The sequence below is a fragment of the Camelina sativa genome, chromosome 7 (assembly GCF_000633955.1).
Source record: "Camelina sativa cultivar DH55 chromosome 7, Cs, whole genome shotgun sequence".
Classification (NCBI taxonomy): Eukaryota; Viridiplantae; Streptophyta; class Magnoliopsida; order Brassicales; family Brassicaceae; genus Camelina; species Camelina sativa.
Genome location: NC_025691.1, coordinates 29,973,110 through 29,990,601, shown reverse-complemented (window position 1 = coordinate 29,990,601; position 17,492 = coordinate 29,973,110). Strand labels below are relative to the sequence as shown.

General features: G+C 37.4%; 5 protein-coding genes and 1 pseudogene across 7 annotated transcripts in view; 4 read left to right on the top strand and 2 right to left on the bottom strand.

The window, feature by feature from the left end:
- Window positions 99-5,155, top strand: LOC104703367 (nuclear pore complex protein NUP96). Its single transcript, XM_010419374.2, has 6 exons — window positions 99-404; window positions 1,031-3,567; window positions 3,657-3,780; window positions 3,896-4,044; window positions 4,244-4,341; window positions 4,706-5,155. Exons 1-6 carry the CDS (start codon window positions 380-382, stop codon window positions 4,908-4,910), a joined length of 3,138 nt encoding a protein of 1,045 aa, XP_010417676.1. The 5' UTR covers window positions 99-379; the 3' UTR covers window positions 4,911-5,155.
- LOC104705095 (DCN1-like protein 4) lies at window positions 5,646-7,635 on the top strand (the record flags this gene model as incomplete). Its single annotated transcript, XM_010421082.2, has 9 exons — window positions 5,646-5,706; window positions 5,909-6,002; window positions 6,175-6,249; window positions 6,335-6,371; window positions 6,459-6,542; window positions 6,656-6,716; window positions 6,839-6,945; window positions 7,029-7,094; window positions 7,179-7,635. Coding segments are annotated over 9 exons (681 nt in total), but the record flags the coding sequence as incomplete, so codon positions are not given.
- On the bottom strand, window positions 8,474-10,219 carry LOC104703366 (deSI-like protein At4g17486). Of its 2 annotated transcripts, none has more exons than XM_010419371.2 (3): window positions 9,764-10,219; window positions 9,241-9,540; window positions 8,474-8,901 (listed from the first exon to the last, which is right to left on the bottom strand). In XM_010419371.2, exons 1-3 carry the CDS (start codon window positions 9,894-9,896, stop codon window positions 8,636-8,638), a joined length of 699 nt encoding a protein of 232 aa, XP_010417673.1. In that variant the 5' UTR covers window positions 9,897-10,219; the 3' UTR covers window positions 8,474-8,635. The 2 variants fall into 2 exon arrangements, with proteins under 2 accessions (XP_010417673.1, XP_010417675.1); XM_010419373.2 differs by having other exon boundaries at window positions 9,253-9,540; window positions 9,764-10,216.
- On the top strand, window positions 11,431-12,985 carry LOC104703365 (protein MNN4). The gene is made up of 4 exons (XM_010419370.2): window positions 11,431-11,765; window positions 12,198-12,247; window positions 12,351-12,403; window positions 12,569-12,985. The coding sequence occupies exons 1-4, from the start codon at window positions 11,503-11,505 to the stop codon at window positions 12,836-12,838; spliced, it is 636 nt and encodes a 211-aa protein (XP_010417672.1). The 5' UTR covers window positions 11,431-11,502; the 3' UTR covers window positions 12,839-12,985.
- LOC104703364 lies at window positions 13,469-16,274 on the bottom strand (annotated as a pseudogene).
- LOC104703362 (uncharacterized protein At2g39795, mitochondrial) overlaps window positions 16,520-17,492 on the top strand; it is a 2,492-nt gene continuing 1,519 nt past the window's right edge. The window contains exon 1 of one of the 2 annotated variants that reach the window (XM_010419369.2): window positions 16,520-16,698. In XM_010419369.2, the coding sequence (XP_010417671.2) occupies window positions 16,628-16,698 (71 nt within the window). In that variant the 5' untranslated portion in view covers window positions 16,520-16,627. Of the gene's footprint in view, window positions 16,713-17,492 lie in introns of both variants that reach the window. The other variant, XM_010419368.2, reaches the window with a different exon arrangement.

Genomic DNA, 17,492 nt, shown 5'->3' with positions numbered 1-17,492 from the left:
ATTGTTGGGCCTATTTATTGGGCCTTACGATGGCCCAATATCTGACTATTTAGTTCTTATTAACTAGGAAGTGTTTCAGGCCGGGTCGGGTCTTTAAACGGATCCTTAAACCCAATCTGGCAGATCTCACACATTCTGAGAGCTTTCCCTCTCTTTCTCTGCGGCGGCTAATTACTCCGACCACTTCAGTTCATTCTGTAGAAGAAGAAAATTTAGGCGAATCTGAACGGTTTTTAGATTTTCATCCGATCATCGTCGCCCGCCGTTAGTTAGCGTCGCCTTAGTATTGGATTCGTTACATAAAGCGGGAAGTTAGCGGTAGTAGGAAACCCTAGACTGTCGCTTTGCTTCGGTGTTTGTATCTCTGCTTCCGTCAATCATGACTTCTGTTCAACCATTTCGAGGTTTGTCTTGAAAAAATCTTCTTTGCGTTGAACTATCCTTGTGTGAAGCTTGTGTGAGCTATTGATGCATATCGTTCAGCGACAGAATCATGTTCGTCTTTTCAGTTTTGACAAAAATCTAGGTTGACGATGGTAGAATAGTGACACTGATGCTTACCAGTACAATGAGGTTTATTGATTTTTAACATCTACTGTATAAGCCTTATTGGCCTGTGTATGTGTTTCTGATGTTTGAGTCTGTGTATTCATGGGTTTTTGTTTTACTGGATTGATTCACAGAACACTTCACAAACTTGGCCTGTCCAACATGTTTAGATAAATCGATTCTCATTTGTTCTGTTCTACTGTTGATTCATTGTATTTCGAAGGTGCATTTCGAATATATTTGGTCGTTTTGCTTGATTTAGGTGAATTAGAAATTGTTTCTGACTTACACTCTTATCAGATAAATACTGGTTGCGGTAGTCTATCCTGTTGATAATTATTCTCTGCTAGGTTTTTATTTGACTTTGACAACTCAAGTTTAAGCATGTCGTGTGCGTTAACTTGTGTCATCTGATGTTGAAAAGTTGGACTTCATTCTCTTAAGTTCTTGTATCTTACTTCCCAAAATTCTATGTTGACAGAGACTTCATGGATGGCTGGAAATTTGGACTCGCAAAAGAAAAGAAGGATCTCCGTAGGTGGAGTTACTGCCCTAAGTGAACATTCCAAAGAGATCATTGATTCATTTCCTATGTTAAATTCGCCTGACTACTTCTTGAAGCCATGCATGTTGGAGTTGGTTGAGCGAGAAATTGAGAACCCTGGTTATTGCAGCAGGGTTCCTGATTTCACAATTGGTAGGATTGGTTACGGTTATATAAAGTTTCTTGGGAATACAGATGTTAGAAGGTTAGACCTGGATCAGATAGTTAAGTTTCAAAGGCACGAGGTGATTGTTTATGATGATGAGAGCTCTAAGCCAGTTGTTGGCGAGGGACTTAACAAGGCTGCTGAGGTGACTCTGATCGTAAACATACCAAATCTAACAACTTTGGGGAAATTGCAAGTTGACCATATTGCTTATAAATTAAAACAGAGCGCTGAAAGACAAGGGGCAACTTTCATCTCATTTGATCCAGATAATGGTTTATGGAAATTTTTGGTTCCTCATTTCAGCAGATTTGGGTTGAGTGATGATGAGGCAGAAGATATTGCTATGGATGATGCCCCAGGTTTGGGAGATCCCGTAGGACTGGATGGGGACAAGGTAGCTGACATTGTTGAAGAACATCAGATGGAAACTTCCGAGCCAGAGCTTTCTCACTCTCTTCCTGCTCATCTAGGACTTGATCCTAGAAAGATGAAAGAAATGAGAATGCTGATGTTTCCTAGTGAAGATCTAAACGAAGCTGATGATTTTAGAGAGCAAACTTCTCATCATATGGCATCCTTGACGAAACAACATGTAAGACCTTCACAGAAAATTTCTCAAAGAAATAGTCATCAAGATACTCCACCAGTCTTGCGGAAAACTCCGCTTGCTTTACTGGAGTATAACCCTGGTAATGATAAAAGCTCCCCTGGTAGTATCCTGATGGTCCAACAAAATAAGAATCTGGCAGTGAAAAAGTCGAAAATGGGAGGTTTCGAGCTAGACATCAGCCATGTAACGCCATTATCTGATAACTATTCTCGAAATGTTGTGGATGCAGCATTGTTTATGGGAAGGTCTTTCCGAGCAGGTTGGGGACCAAATGGCGTCCTTTTTCACACTGGTAAGCCAATATGTAGCTCCAGTTCTCAGATGGTATTGTCTTCTGTGGTCAATAAAGAAAAGATAGCAATTGACAAAGTGGTTTGGGATAGAAAGGAAAATGTTCAGAAAGAACTTATTGATTCTGCATTCGAGGCTCCCTTAAGTCTCCACAAGGCATTGGATCATGACGAAGAAGAAGTTACGTTTGGCTCTTTCAGTCTTAAACTTCAGAGAGTGGTCACTGATCGTGTAGTTCTTTCAGATATCTGCCGACACTATATTGGTGTAATCGAGAAACAGCTGGAGGTTTCTGGGTTGTCAAGATCTGCAAAGCTGTATTCGATGCACCAAGTCATGGTGTGGGAACTCATAAAAGTTCTCTTTTCTGACAGGCAGAGTACTGAAACGTTGAATTATGCAGCTTCTGATAATGAGGAAGACATGATGCAAGATGTGAAGGAAGATTCTGCAGAAGTTAATACAGAAGCTCTTCCAGTTATCCGAAGAGCAGAATTTAGTTATTGGCTCCAAGAAAGTGTCAGTCACCGTGTACAAGAAGATGTGAGTGATCTAAATGGTTCTGGCTACCTGGAGCACTTATTCTTTCTTCTGACTGGACGAGAGCTTGATTCAGCAGTGGAACTTGCCATATCTAAGGGAGATGTTAGACTTGCTTGTTTGTTGAGCCAGGCTGGTGGATCAACTGTAAACCGCAATGATATCTTGCAGCAGCTTCACCTTTGGAGAAGGAATGGGCTAGATTTTAGTTACATCGAGAAGGAGAGAATTAAGCTTTACGAATTGCTTGCTGGTAATATCCATGATGCATTACAAGATTTTAAAATTGACTGGAAGAGATTCCTAGGGTTGTTAATGTGGCATCATCTACCTCCCGACAGTTCATTACCTGTCATCTTCAGAAATTATCAACTCCTACTAGATCAGGCAAAAGCCCCGTGGCCCGTCCCGATATATATTGACGAAGGACCTGCAGATGGGTTTGTAAGCAACAAGAAGCGTTCTGACCTTTTGTATTATCTTATGCTTCTGCACAGCAAAGAGGAGGAAGAAATTGATTTCCTGAAGACTATGTTCAGTGCATTCTCTTCAACTGACGATCCACTTGACTATCATATGATCTGGCACCATCGAGGAATCCTAGAAGCAGTTGGAGCTTTCACTTCAGATGATCTTCACACTCTCGATATGGGATTTGTTGCACAGCTTCTCTCTCAGGGCCTTTGTCATTGGGCTATCTACGTTGTCCTTCACATACCCTTCCGTGAAGATCAACCATATCTACACGTCATTGTCATTCGGGAAATCCTGTTTCAATTCTGTGAAATTTGGAGTTCTGTGGAATCACAACGGCAATTTATCAAGGACTTGGGTATCCCATCTGAATGGATGCACGAAGCTCTGGTAAGGACACTATATAAACACTCTTCTTTTTTGCTTCTGCTAAAGGTACTAGTGGTTGCTGATTGCTGAATTATTTTATTATGTTGCAGGCAGTTTACTACAATTACCATGGAGATTTCATAAAGGCTCTTGACCACTTTATTGAATGTGCAAACTGGCAAAGAGCTCATTCCATTTTTATGACGTCAGTTTCCCATTCATTATTTTTGTCAGGTAAGCTCCTTCACTTTCCATATTTTCAGACCCAACTGTTCAATTAGAATATGATTCCGGTGTAGTGTAAGAAGGATCTATCTGGAGTGCTTTATTTTATCTTAAATAAATGCAGCTAACCATTCAGAAATATGGAGAATTGCTACTTCAATGGATGATCGCAAATCTGAGATTGAAAACTGGGATTTGGGTGCCGGGGTATACATGTCATTTTATTTACTTAAGAGTTCATTGCAAGAAGATGCTGATACGATGGTAGAACTGGTATGTGTAACTCCCCTAGCTTTTAAATTGCTCAACCTTTGATTGTGCTGATATATCATTTCTTGCACTGATACTCAACCAGATTGCTTTAAACACTGGAACTTACAATCCTATGATCATGGGCATAAGAGTCTTATTTTCTTGATATGTAAACACTTGTATGAATGATACAAACAAGATAACTCCTTTGCTTCCACAGGAACCCCTTGAGAGCAAAAACGAGTCTTGCAGAAGTTTTGTCGGTCGTTTAAACGAATCATTGGCTGTTTGGGGTGACAGATTACCAGTTGAAGCTAGGTAAGTACCTTATATGACTTGCATGACCCTACTTGGTTCCACGCGTTTGTATAGAATTTAGATCATTCCATATAGGATACGACCTCTTCTTACATAAATAAGTTATCATAACCTAGAAAATAAGACGTAAGGGAGAAATTCTGGATGGGTGCCTTCTAAAATTGGTGGCATCCATAGTGATTGCTCCTAAACTAAGTAGTTGGCTTCTGATGACAACACAGCCCAAGTTTGCTGTGTGGACAGATACGGGTCAAACATATGGCACATAATATGTTTTCATGCTATAAAACCTTGTGTAGCATTTTGGTTGCAAGTAGTAGAGAGACACTTAAACGCAAAAAGCTGTTTTTTTTGACTGGTACAGAGTGGCATATTCAAAGATGGGAGAGGAAATATGCGATATGCTTCTGTCAGATCTAAGCAAGGATCCAAGTCGAGAGACTCAGCTAAGCTGTTTTGAGACAGCCTTCGATGCCCCATTGCCAGAAGATGTGAGATCAACGCATCTGCAAGATGCTGTGTCACTATTTTCACTATATCTGTCAGAGAGCGGCCAAATCTCAGCTTAGTGGAAAACAGAGACAAGTATTCTCTTAAAGATGGGTCTTTTTTTAACCTGTTTGTGAGACAGATTCAGTGTGGGTTTTGTCTTGCGTCTGTTCCTCCTGCCTTAGAAGCGTGAATGATTTTTGATTTGGTCGTGTTGGTTTGTTTAAGGCAAATACGCAAATCTGATAAATATTTTGTTAAATAACAAAAAGATGTTAAATTAGTTTCTCTTTGTCACTTGTGAAATCGAAAAACGGATTGCATACTTTGTAAGAGTTTTATACTCAATTTTGTCAAAAAAAAAAAAAAAAAAGTTTTCAATACGTTGCTTAAACCTGTTTGTAAATACAGATATTTGTTTTTTAAAAAATGGAAATATATAAAGTTATTTTAAGAATTAGGAATTACTATCACATTTAAAAAAAAAAAAATCTGTGTGTAATAATAATAATAAGATAGAGAGAAGAAAAGAAAAGAAAAAAAAACACGTAAGCGAAGCTAAGCTAGTTTTGAGAGGTGGTCTCGTCGTCGTCTTCTCTAATTTTTGCGTCGTCTCCGAATATTTGCTTCAGCTTGAAGGTTCCCTCCGCTTCGCTGGTGGTGGTACCTTCCTCCTTCTCCTATTCTTTAATTGTTTTCTCGGATTCATCAAATTAAAAAAAAAAAAATTATTTTTTTTTTCGTCTGGAAAATTGAAATCTCTCCTCAAGTTGTGTGCTCTCTTTTACAGTACTACTACTTTGCGCCTTAGTTGAAGAAATCGGAGTCAACCCAGTTCATTTACATCATCTTCAGCCACGGATCTCTTTCGCTCAGGTACTCTTCTCTCCTAAGCTTCTTCTTTTCTAATGTACTTATTCTTTCGGAATTGCAATTCTCTTTACCATATCTAATACTATCTGTTGTTATCTGCTGTATAAAAAATTTCACTTTTTGGTCAATATATAAGAATTTGTGATTTCTTCTTCTACTCTAGGAGTAAGTAACAATATATACATGTGTTGTTGTTGGTTCTCAGCTTCGAGTAAGGGGTCCTCCAGCTCCAAAGGGATGGATCGCATAGATCACTTGTTTAATCACTATGCCAATCGATCATCTTCCCAAATTATTGAGTAAGTCTTTCTTATTTTTTCTTTTTTTTTTTTGCTTTACCAACGAATATTCAATATTGTCTCAATCAGTCACTGAGTCACATTCTATCTGAAGATTTTCGTATGACACTCATTTGCACTTAGCTATTTCTGTGAAGAGGTTCCTAACACTTTTCTCTTAGTACATGAACAGTCCTGAAGGAATTGAAGAACTTTGCTCCAATCTGGAAGTACCTCATACTGATGTCAGGATCTTGATGCTTGCTTGGTAACTCATCTATCAACCCCCCTATCATTGTTTAGCATTGTTCCGGTCACAGTTGCATTGAACCTTTACAATTCGCTTGTTACAGGAAAATGAAGGCTGAGAAACAGGGTTACTTCACTCTGGTATATTTGGATTGTTCTCCCCTCCATGATTCTATCTTATACCAAAGAGAATAGAACACATTTTTAACTCGCTTTGAACCCTAATAGGAGGAGTGGAGAAGAGCACTCAAGGCGATGAGGGCTGACACTATCAGTAAACTGAAGAAAGCCCTTCCAGAACTCGAGAAAGAGGTTCACATTTTCATGCTTCATCTTTTGTTTTCACATTACTTGATGTCTTCTTTATTATGTCCTATGATCAAAATTTGTTAACCTTCTTTCTTACTTTTTTTACCTTTTCTTAGGTCAGGAGGCCGTCAAATTTTGCAGATTTCTATGTTTATGCATTTCGGTATTGTTTGACAGGTAATCTAATTCTAATTTACTGCAGCATGCATGATCATATAAATAAGATGATTTATGTTTTCGCTTAGTATGCTTGTGTGTGACCTTTTTGATGATTATCATTTATCTATCATCCCATCCAGAGGAAAAACAAAAGAGCATCGACATTGAGACGATTTGTCAGCTCTTAGATATCGTCTTAGGCTCAACATTCCGTGCCCAGGTTGACTACTTTGTCGACTATCTCAAGGTTTGGATCACTTTTTTATCTTCAAAATATCTCTCATATCCGTTTTTTAAGTGTTGAGCAATTGTCATCCCAATTGTGAACAGATCCAAAATGATTACAAAGTCATTAACATGGACCAGTGGTTGGGGTTTTATCGGTTCTGCAATGAGGTACGTACCTTCCATATTTCTGCATTTCCTCCTTCAACCAACCATTCTTTTGCATCTAAAATCTGCATATTTTTTACATTGCAGATAAGTTTCCCAGACATGTCCAACTACAATCCAGAACTTGCATGGCCATTGATTCTCGACAATTTTTTTGAGTGGATGCGCGAAAAACAAGCCTGAAAACATATGCATATGCTTTTTAACTTCTCACTTGTCCATCTCTGCTTCATTTTGGTTCACAGGAACAATTGGAGTGTTAGTGCCATTGTCAAGCTGAACTGATCTCAAGTACATTTGTATTTTAGCTTCAAAACCACAAGCAAACTACATACTTTAAATTTGAATTATTGTTACCAGCCATGGACAGAGAGCAATGCTTGTGATATACTACTGTATGAGTCAACATTTAAATATTCTGCTCTTATCCTAAGCTTTGGTGTTGTAATTGATTTGGCTCATGTTCTAAAAAGCCACCAGTGTCTGCTTTTCATCATTAACTTTTTGTTTTGTCGAAAGTGGGAATATATTCTTTACTTTGTTATTTCTGATTGACTGAGATCTGATTTGATATATAAATGTGTAAAAATAATATCCAAAAACTGAAACGAAAATGTAAATAAGATTTGCATATTAACAAGATTACAAAGCGCACACTCGAAATAAAAGGGAGAATAAAACAGAGTGGTCTCTCTCTCTAGTTGAGAGATCAAAAATGGATTCTTTTAATAACACAACAAAAGCCATATTCTTTTATTTATATAGTCAAACGGAGGAAGATCCGAGAATCAATGGCGATGAAGGTNTTTCCTCCTTCAACCAACCATTCTTTTGCATCTAAAATCTGCATATTTTTTACATTGCAGATAAGTTTCCCAGACATGTCCAACTACAATCCAGAACTTGCATGGCCATTGATTCTCGACAATTTTTTTGAGTGGATGCGCGAAAAACAAGCCTGAAAACATATGCATATGCTTTTTAACTTCTCACTTGTCCATCTCTGCTTCATTTTGGTTCACAGGAACAATTGGAGTGTTAGTGCCATTGTCAAGCTGAACTGATCTCAAGTACATTTGTATTTTAGCTTCAAAACCACAAGCAAACTACATACTTTAAATTTGAATTATTGTTACCAGCCATGGACAGAGAGCAATGCTTGTGATATACTACTGTATGAGTCAACATTTAAATATTCTGCTCTTATCCTAAGCTTTGGTGTTGTAATTGATTTGGCTCATGTTCTAAAAAGCCACCAGTGTCTGCTTTTCATCATTAACTTTTTGTTTTGTCGAAAGTGGGAATATATTCTTTACTTTGTTATTTCTGATTGACTGAGATCTGATTTGATATATAAATGTGTAAAAATAATATCCAAAAACTGAAACGAAAATGTAAATAAGATTTGCATATTAACAAGATTACAAAGCGCACACTCGAAATAAAAGGGAGAATAAAACAGAGTGGTCTCTCTCTCTAGTTGAGAGATCAAAAATGGATTCTTTTAATAACACAACAAAAGCCATATTCTTTTATTTATATAGTCAAACGGAGGAAGATCCGAGAATCAATGGCGATGAAGGTTGCAGAGGACGAGGACGCCTTTTCCTGCTTCGACCGCGAACTTGAACTGAAGGAGACGAAGACGACGACGAAGGAGTAGCAATCGTAGACCCCTCTTCTCTGCTTGATGCACTCGTCAGTTTCTTCTTCTCAGTTTCTGCTTCACATGATTTGTCTTGATTGATTCTGTTGTTTCCAAGCCTGGTCGCGTTTATGGTCGCAGGAAGCACACAGTTGCACATGAACCCTGAATTAACCAACACACAACAATTCAGAAGAACTTCAGAACACAGAAGAAACAGAGTCCTGTCCAAAAATGCAAACTTTAAGCCAAACCCAAGTCAGTAGCTGTTCTTATCGATCATAAAACGTACATATCAATAAACTCAGAAGCTGAACTTTGGCACTCAAGCATAAAGATGGAATCTTCCAAGCCAACCCCGAGAAGAAATAAGCTAAACCCATTTTACATTATATAGTGATGCTAATACTCAATGGCACCCATTTGCAAACATAACTACTTGATTCAGTCTCTCTCTAACCTCAACCAATTAAAAAAAAATGCTAAAGAAAGAGGGAAAGTTACCAGAGATTTTACCGATTCTTGCAAGGCGATTAACCCAACTAGGGATTGGATTCCCAGTCAACTTAATACAAGTCTCGTCGCAGAAATGGTTGCAGTTCTTGGTGATGAGATTGTAAGAACTCCCCTTGTACTTGTCAGCAAGTTGTTCCATTGTAGCTCTAACTTCCAAAGGACCAAGATCCGTTTTACCAATCAGAATCGATTTCCTAAACGTAAAGCCTTCACATTGTTTTGGTTCCCCTTCGAAAATCCCAGTGCTTGGATATTCATGAGCTCCAAATGCATACTCTATACCATGAACTATACACCACAACAAATGAAACTAAATTCAATATATATCTATAGTTCTATGACTTTATTTTCAATATCTATAGTTCTATCCCCTAGAAAAATCCGATCTAATAGTATGATATAATCTACGACAACTAGTCCTAATTTAGATCTAAAACATGAACATCCGGAGAAAACAAATTCAAGAAAATCCAAGAAACAAAAAAAAAAGAAAAAGAAAAAAGAGACAAACCTTCAACACCAGAATGGTAAACGCCAAGACCGAGCCAGTAAGCATAGCCATTAAAGGGAGTTAGATCGTAAACGTTGAGATAAACCGGAACATTTCCTCTATCCACAAAGCTTGAGTTTTTCCGGCAAAGCATTATCCTTTTTCCTTTCAAATTCTCTTCCCCCTCCTCCCCTCTCTTTACAACTAAAGATCTTCCTCACTCATTTGACCACCGAAAGAAGAAACAAAAAAAGAGACAGAGGAGAGAGAGAGTATTGCCGGCGTCAGAAATCGGCCGGACGGAAGCTTTTTCCGATAGAAGATGACTGACTGGTTCGTCGTTCTTCCTCTATAATAATTAAAAAACGGTCTGAGTTGAGTTGAGTTGAGTTGATGAGAATTTATTTAACCTTTTTTCATAATTACACAAAAATGCCAACCAAAACGACTTGGCCTTTGAGATTTCCGATGTCAATTATATACTACTCTACTCACTACTGTCTTTTTTTTCCCTTTTCGATTAAATAGATTTAAGGAAGATAATGAGTTATTAATTAATTACTACTTACTAGTAGTTCTTGAATCTTGAATAAACAAATTACCTACTCTACTTCCCATAAAACAATTTTGTCTTTTTGATAATTGCTTTTATTTTCACTTAACATATATTTATATATTTTCTTCATTACCGACGAATAACAACAATACGGCTAATATCTCAGTTACAACAAAGCCAATGAATTATAAATATGCCTAGACTTACTTTTTAAATTAATATTGGCGGTATATTGCTTTAATAATTTACAGTTTATTATGGGGTCCAAAAATAAAGCTTCAATATTCCTTATCTTTGTCTCAACTTTTTTTTTTTGTCTCAAGAAGACCACCCTTTTTCTTTTTTCAATAGACCTTAAAATTTTTAATTAATATGTGTGAAAAAGTGGTGCGACTAATTAAGGTGCAAAATGTAAAGTGAAATTGTACAATAAACTGATTTTTTTTCTTTGCGGAAAATAAATTTTGTGGGGGAAAAAATTACACTAATTATGGATCTATGTTTGCTTATTGAACCTAGTGTCGACAACAATATTATAATCGATCATTTGGCGTATATTCTCTATTTAAATCAGCTTATTAAAACTATATATATATATATATATATATTATTTTTGAAAACTATATAATAATGTGCAAGATGTTGTAAAGACTATATAAGAACTTAAAAAAGATGTTCGAGTTGTATGAAAAGTTCAACTTTCTATTTTGAAAATAAGAAATAATTAGAGGCCTGCCACTAATTTTGCCTTGGTTAAAACTCAAATTAAAATGCTTCCCTAGCATATAAAATAATAATAATTGTAACTAATTAAAAATGGAAAAGAAAAAAAAAAAGAGAGAGGTCGACATCGTAGCTCTCACAAATTCGTCTCCAGAGCTGGAAAAAGAAGAGGCAAACTGAAAGAGACCACTGAAAATAAAAGGTAACAAAAATTTGTTGACAAAGATACGACATTTTTGATTGAACTTACTACCCTTTGGTTTGGTTTTGTAATCAACACAAATTGACAGATGAGAGTCTTTAATTAATTCGTTTGTCTGAACCATTAAATTGAAAACTGAATTGATCGAACCAATTAATAAACCCGAGACCGGTCCGGTTTCGGTTATCGCGGAAACCCACCACTAGCCTCCTCGATCAAAAAAAGACTGCGTTTTGAAACGCACGCTCATGTGTACCGCCGGGAGAGAGATCCAGGATAATGATTCGCGGCAGGGGAGGCTCGTGGGTCGGACTCTCGACCCGGTTGAAGCTTTACGGGATCCGACGTCTCTGCACAAAAGGAGAGAATGGTGCTGGGAACAAACTCGAGAAGACGAGGGAATCTAGAGTTGCTCATCAAAACGAGACTGAAACTAGTGTTGTTTCTCGCTACGATGAGACGTATAAGAAACTCGATAAGCTCGATTTCGTGACCGCTGCCAAGATCTTGTTCACTGAACCACCCGAGACCAATAAATTTGGGTAATTTTTAACAGTTATGCCCGAGATAAGATTTTAAGAGGGTTTTTGCTTCATACTCTTCGTTTCTTTTGTCATTGATCTTGTCCCTTTTTGTTTAGTTTATCAGAAGTTTTATATGATGGGGTTTGATTCTTGCTTCTATGAGCCTTTAAATCATAGAAAGACCCTCTCTTTTTTGTATTGCCACTTTACCATATAGATGTTAAAGTAAATTTTTAGGCAAAGAGTAATGATGAATGTTAGAACCTCTGAATTGTAGAATGTGAGCTTCTTTAGGCTGAAAACAATTAGGGGAGAGATCACTCAACACTGGTTCTCAATGTCTGCTGCTATTATCTCTTTGACTTTCTGAATCTATCTCTCTTGTTTTTACTATAAGTTGAGTTCTTGTAGTGTAAGTCCTCATTTGGATTTTTGCTTTTTTTGTGTTAGGTTTGATTGGCATGTGGTTCAATTCATCATCGTCTGCTTGCCATCTGTAGGTATTGCAGTTTACTCTCTTCACATTTTTCTCTCTTAATTCTTCAGTTCAATGCTGTTTCTGTCAAAGATTCTCTCAGTGTTGGCTATTGATTCTTGTAACAGCTGTGTATCTGGTTGCTCAATATGCTCGCCGTAAAATGAAGATCATGGACGCTGTGAGTTATCCATCTTGTTCATTACTATTAAACGGATAGATGGGTCTTTCTTTATAGAGATTTGAGTCATTTGTTGTTAGTGTTTGCCTCACCATGTTCATTCTGGCCAAAGCTGCCTATTATATATCCTCTGAACGAACATATGCCCCATGATATTATTCTCAGGAACTTGGAGAGAAGAAACGGAAAGAAGAAGAAAAGAAAGAGAAAGAAGAAGCTGAACAAAAGGCGTTAGCAAAAGAAGCAGCAACCAAGTCTCACGACGAGCTAATGGAGATGAAAGAGAGACTTGGAAAAATCGAAGAGACAATCAAAGATATTGTTTTGGAAGCAAAAAAACCTTCAGGGAATGCTCCAACCAAAACCCAAGAAGATCAACCCACCAAACTCTCCCCAAAAGAAGAGTCAAAACCAGAAAAAAGAACACAAGGGTAATAATGTATAGAGAAACCAGGTGATGGACCTCATTGAGATGATTAGAAGGGAAACTTAGGTTGTAGATGAACAAGGATGTACCCTTTTGTGGGTTATTATGCTTTTGGAACTTATACAGTAGTTGATGCAATTCTCTGATTTCGCTTTTTTTTTTTTAATTATTGAATCGCTTCGAGAATTAATATAGATCTCAAGGATTTACGTTTAAGCTATAAGACAGCAAGAAAAGAAAAACTGCTTCCGTTTCTATACGACAGAAGAAAACAAAAGAACACATCATGCTAGTTGAAATTGGTTAAGTATGCTAATTTGTTGTCCAAGTTAACTTAGTTAAGTAGGCAACCACTAGCATTTCACATTTTACCGATGCAGTAATTAACTAGGCTAGAGAGAAAACATCAGAGCAGGTGAAGCATCAACTTATTTGCCTGACCCATATCAAGATTTGTGTTATTACAACGGCACTACTGATATGACATTTGTGTTATCAGAAAAACGTTGAGACTTTTCTCTTCTTACTTATGTATTCAGATACATATTTCATTTCAAAATTTTGCCAAAAAGAAAAGCATCATTTTTTAAAAGACTTGCAGCAACCAAGTCTCACGAATGGAGCTGAAAGAGAGACGATAAAAAGAGATTGTTTTGGAAACAAATAAACCTCCCATCCAAAACCCAAGAAGCTACTACATTTTAAATAAGAACCTCAATTCTCAAGTCTTTTATACATTTTGTAAGACCTTGTGATAATTGAAAATGGTAATATTATGCCTAGTTAGTTTGCTGTCCAAACATAGACCTGTCCTCCAGCTGTGGATCCTGCAAGCGTCCCGACATTGAGAGGATGGCAATTAATTCTGCTTGGAATAGATTTCATGAGAGGGCTTTGCAGTGATATCGCTATTCGCCTTCGTTCTGGAGAGATCACATCAATTCCTTTTGACATATTTCCGATTATTATACATGAATCATCCCACCCCCACACTCCCCTGCAATCATCATAATATTATTACCAGCTTCAATTTCATTTTTTTTTTTGGTTTTACAGACAGAAGAAAGCAATGCCTACTTTTTTTCATTTCTCATACAAAGTGGAACAAAATGTATTGGTGGTCATAGGAACAGTGAAAAAATTGTAACAATTAGTTGTGTGCAGTGATTATTTTGGTCAGAACACAAGTGCATCAAGAAAAAAGTGTACATGAACTACTTGGAGGTTTATTAAGGTACAAGATACTGGAGCATACCTGAAATTGCAGATATTCCTTAAACTGCTATTTTTGTGATATATCATCGAAGTATCCTCGAAATTGCGGCCACTTAGAATACCAACATTGTTGTCACAACTACAAGGAAAACAAAGCTGAGAGAGTTTAGCAGGCCCAAAGATACAAGTAGGCCACTAGCATTCCACATGTTACCGATACAGTAAAAGAAAAATGTCAAAGAGCTACATTATAAAAATCAACTTCACTGACTCTATGCATGTTTACTCTTATCTCAGTAGGTAAAACTTGTACATACTAAAGCAGAGTGACCATCATGATTGATTTCTTGCTGGGTTAGAGTAATTTGCATGCTTATTTCCTTCAGGGCAGTAATGTTATTCAAAACCATCACGACATCATATCTTTACTTAATTTCTTCACATTTATGTTTCAAACAACATCTGAGGTGTTTTCTTAAATCAAAGAGATTATTAGCTAAACTAATATTTGTTGTTCTTAATGGAATGTATTATGTATTGAACATAGTGAGGAAAAAATTGACAAGAGATACCTTGTAGTTGCAAGTGAAGGCCAGAAGGTGAGAAATAAGCAGAGTGCACAGCCTTAGAATGATTTACAGTAGACAATGTTTTCGGTTTTTGGGCTCCCATGCTTCTCAAGTCCCAGAGGCAAGCAGTTCCATCTGAGGAGCTTGTAGCCATAATATGGGGATTTTGCGGGTTGAAGTCTACAGAGTTAATCCTGTGTTCATGTAACTCCCAATGGAAAACTGATTTTCCTGCTCGGAGGTCCCATATATTGAACATTCCACAATCCTCACCAAAGTATAAGCTTTGCTCATCATTTGGTCTCTGCGAGAGTGAATATATAGGTTCGTCCGTGGAATAAACCAAATCAAAAACCGACTTCTCGACATCCATCAACCGGATGAGACCACCATAGCAGCTGGTAATAACCTGTCATGAATGCACCAACGAACTAAAATGACTAAAAGAAGAGATAACTTTTCTCCAATCAAAGTTTCAAACAGAAAACTAAATATAAAGACAAGTGTCCTTAAATTGAAACTTACCCTTGATAAAGAGTTTTGCTGAAACACAATAGATGACACCGGTGCTGAGTGAGGGGTGAATAGATATATCCCATCACCATCTTCCTCGCTCTCACAATCCAAATTCCAAAAACCAACATTCCCAAGTTTGTCACCAGCAGCGATCATCTTAACATTCTCGCAAGGTAAGAACTCGACAGAAAAAATCCTCCCAGGCACAACACGGGCTACATTACGCGGTTCTAAACTCAACAAATCATGATCAAACTCAATCTTCTCAGACTTAACCGGAAAACAAAATTCATCCTTAACACAATCACTGAAGAAGGAATCATCATATGGCTCTTCCTTTTTAACAGAAACTTTAGATGCACGAGAAGTACTCCTAGTCCTCACCATAGAAGAAGACTCGTTCTCATCCTTAACACAATTACTGAAGAAGGAATCATCATATGGCTCTTCCTTTTTAACAGAAACTTTAGATGCACGAGAAGTACTCCTAGTCCTCACCATAGAAGAAGACTCGTTCTCATCCTTAACACAATTACTGAAGAAGGAATCATCATCTGGCTCTTCCTTTTTGACAGAACTACCCCTAGTCCTAGTCCTCACCGTAGAAGAAGAAGACTCGTTCTCATCCTTAACAGATCCAATTTCTCCCTTAACCAAATTACCTCTACTAGTACTGGCAGTAGTAATACCCAAAAGAGTATCAACCAAATGGTTATAGGAAGCATCATCACCTTCATAGGCGGAATCGAAGGGCAGAGGAGCCAATAAACGTGGCGATTGCTTACTAGAAGAAGACAGTGAGTTGTGTGTACGATAATCAGAGAAGCCATTGGGTAAGCCACCGGAATCAGGGTTCAATCCTCTGGTGCGTAGTGACTGTCGAACGACGACGGGTGTTTCAGGTTTGGGCTTCTTCTTCTTCTTCATCTTAAATGATTTACTAATATCGTCTCCAGAGCGTTTGGATGCGGTTGCGGCGGAGAGAAAAGAAGAAGCTTTGGCACGGACATTGAGAGCCGCCATCATCTCATCGTTCCGTCTTATGTTCTCCAATCTCTTCCGCTCGTACTCCGTCGCCATTGATTCTTCAAAGAATAAGACTTTTTTTCTCTTTTACTCACACATTCAAAAAAAAAAAAAAAAAAAAAAANTAAGACCTAGAAGACGAACATCTGATAGGCGGTAGAAATAATCACAACTGCCGCCAAATAAATAAAATTACTTTTCAATTCCATTTTCTTTTTCTATGGTTTAAAAAGATTTTTATTTTTAACATATAGTTTTGATCAGATATAATCATAGTGTAAAAAAAAAACAAAAGATTTTAACCTGAAAAATTATATAATTATGTATTGATCTCAATTTGAACGGTGTAGATTAGTTTAGATCCAAAAGAAAAAAATAAAAATCGAACGCACGATCAGCCGTACGATGGAAACATCTTAATGTGTTAAACCCTAAAACTTTGCTATACGATTCATCTCTGTCAAGTGTCAAATGGCTCGCTTCGTCAGATGTCTGCGAAGAACACTCTTTTCTAATTCGTCTCCTTCAATTTCTTACCGGAGGAGCCCTAGAATTGGTTTGCCCACGAATCAAAATCCAATATTTTTGATCAGCCGCAAATGTCTGAGCTCGGGGAGTTACGTGTCAGAAATGCAGAGATCAGCTTTCGAGGGCAACATTTTGAGACTAATCCGTAATGAGATTGATTACGAACTCGATCACTCGCCTCCTCTTCTGGTATTCTATGATTGAATCCTTTTCCTTCTTCTTTCTTTTTCTGGTTTTTGGTCAATACGTTAAAGCTAGATAGATACTTTAAGCCTTCTTGGAATCTGATTTTGGATTAGTGTTATTTATCAATTGAACTTTTCTTGCTTGGGAATCATATCAATGTTGATCTGCCAAACTTAGCTTGATACTATTTGTATGCTATTAGATCAATAATGAAGAAAATGTTCACGTCTCTGAATTGGCCTCTCTGTTTTGGGAAGCTCTTATAAACACATATGTTAGCTAGTGACAAATGATAGACTTTCTAGTTCGCCTTATTGACCATGAACTTTGGCTCCTCTATTTCTGCTGGCTACATTGGATAATTAGAGCACTTTGCTTGTACAAAATTTGCAGCCTCCCAACAGTTTTGGACCATTCACTGTGGATGAACGGCCTGGAGAGCAGTGGATTAGCATGAAGAGGATATTTGGGGAGAAAGAAGACATCAAGATTGAAGCAACCATGTTTGATAGATCAGTTCCGACTTCAAAATCTACTAGCACTGAACCTGAATATATTCTTCACATCACTTTCATTGTCAACATCTCTAAGGGTGGTACTGGTGAAGCTTTAGAGATCATGT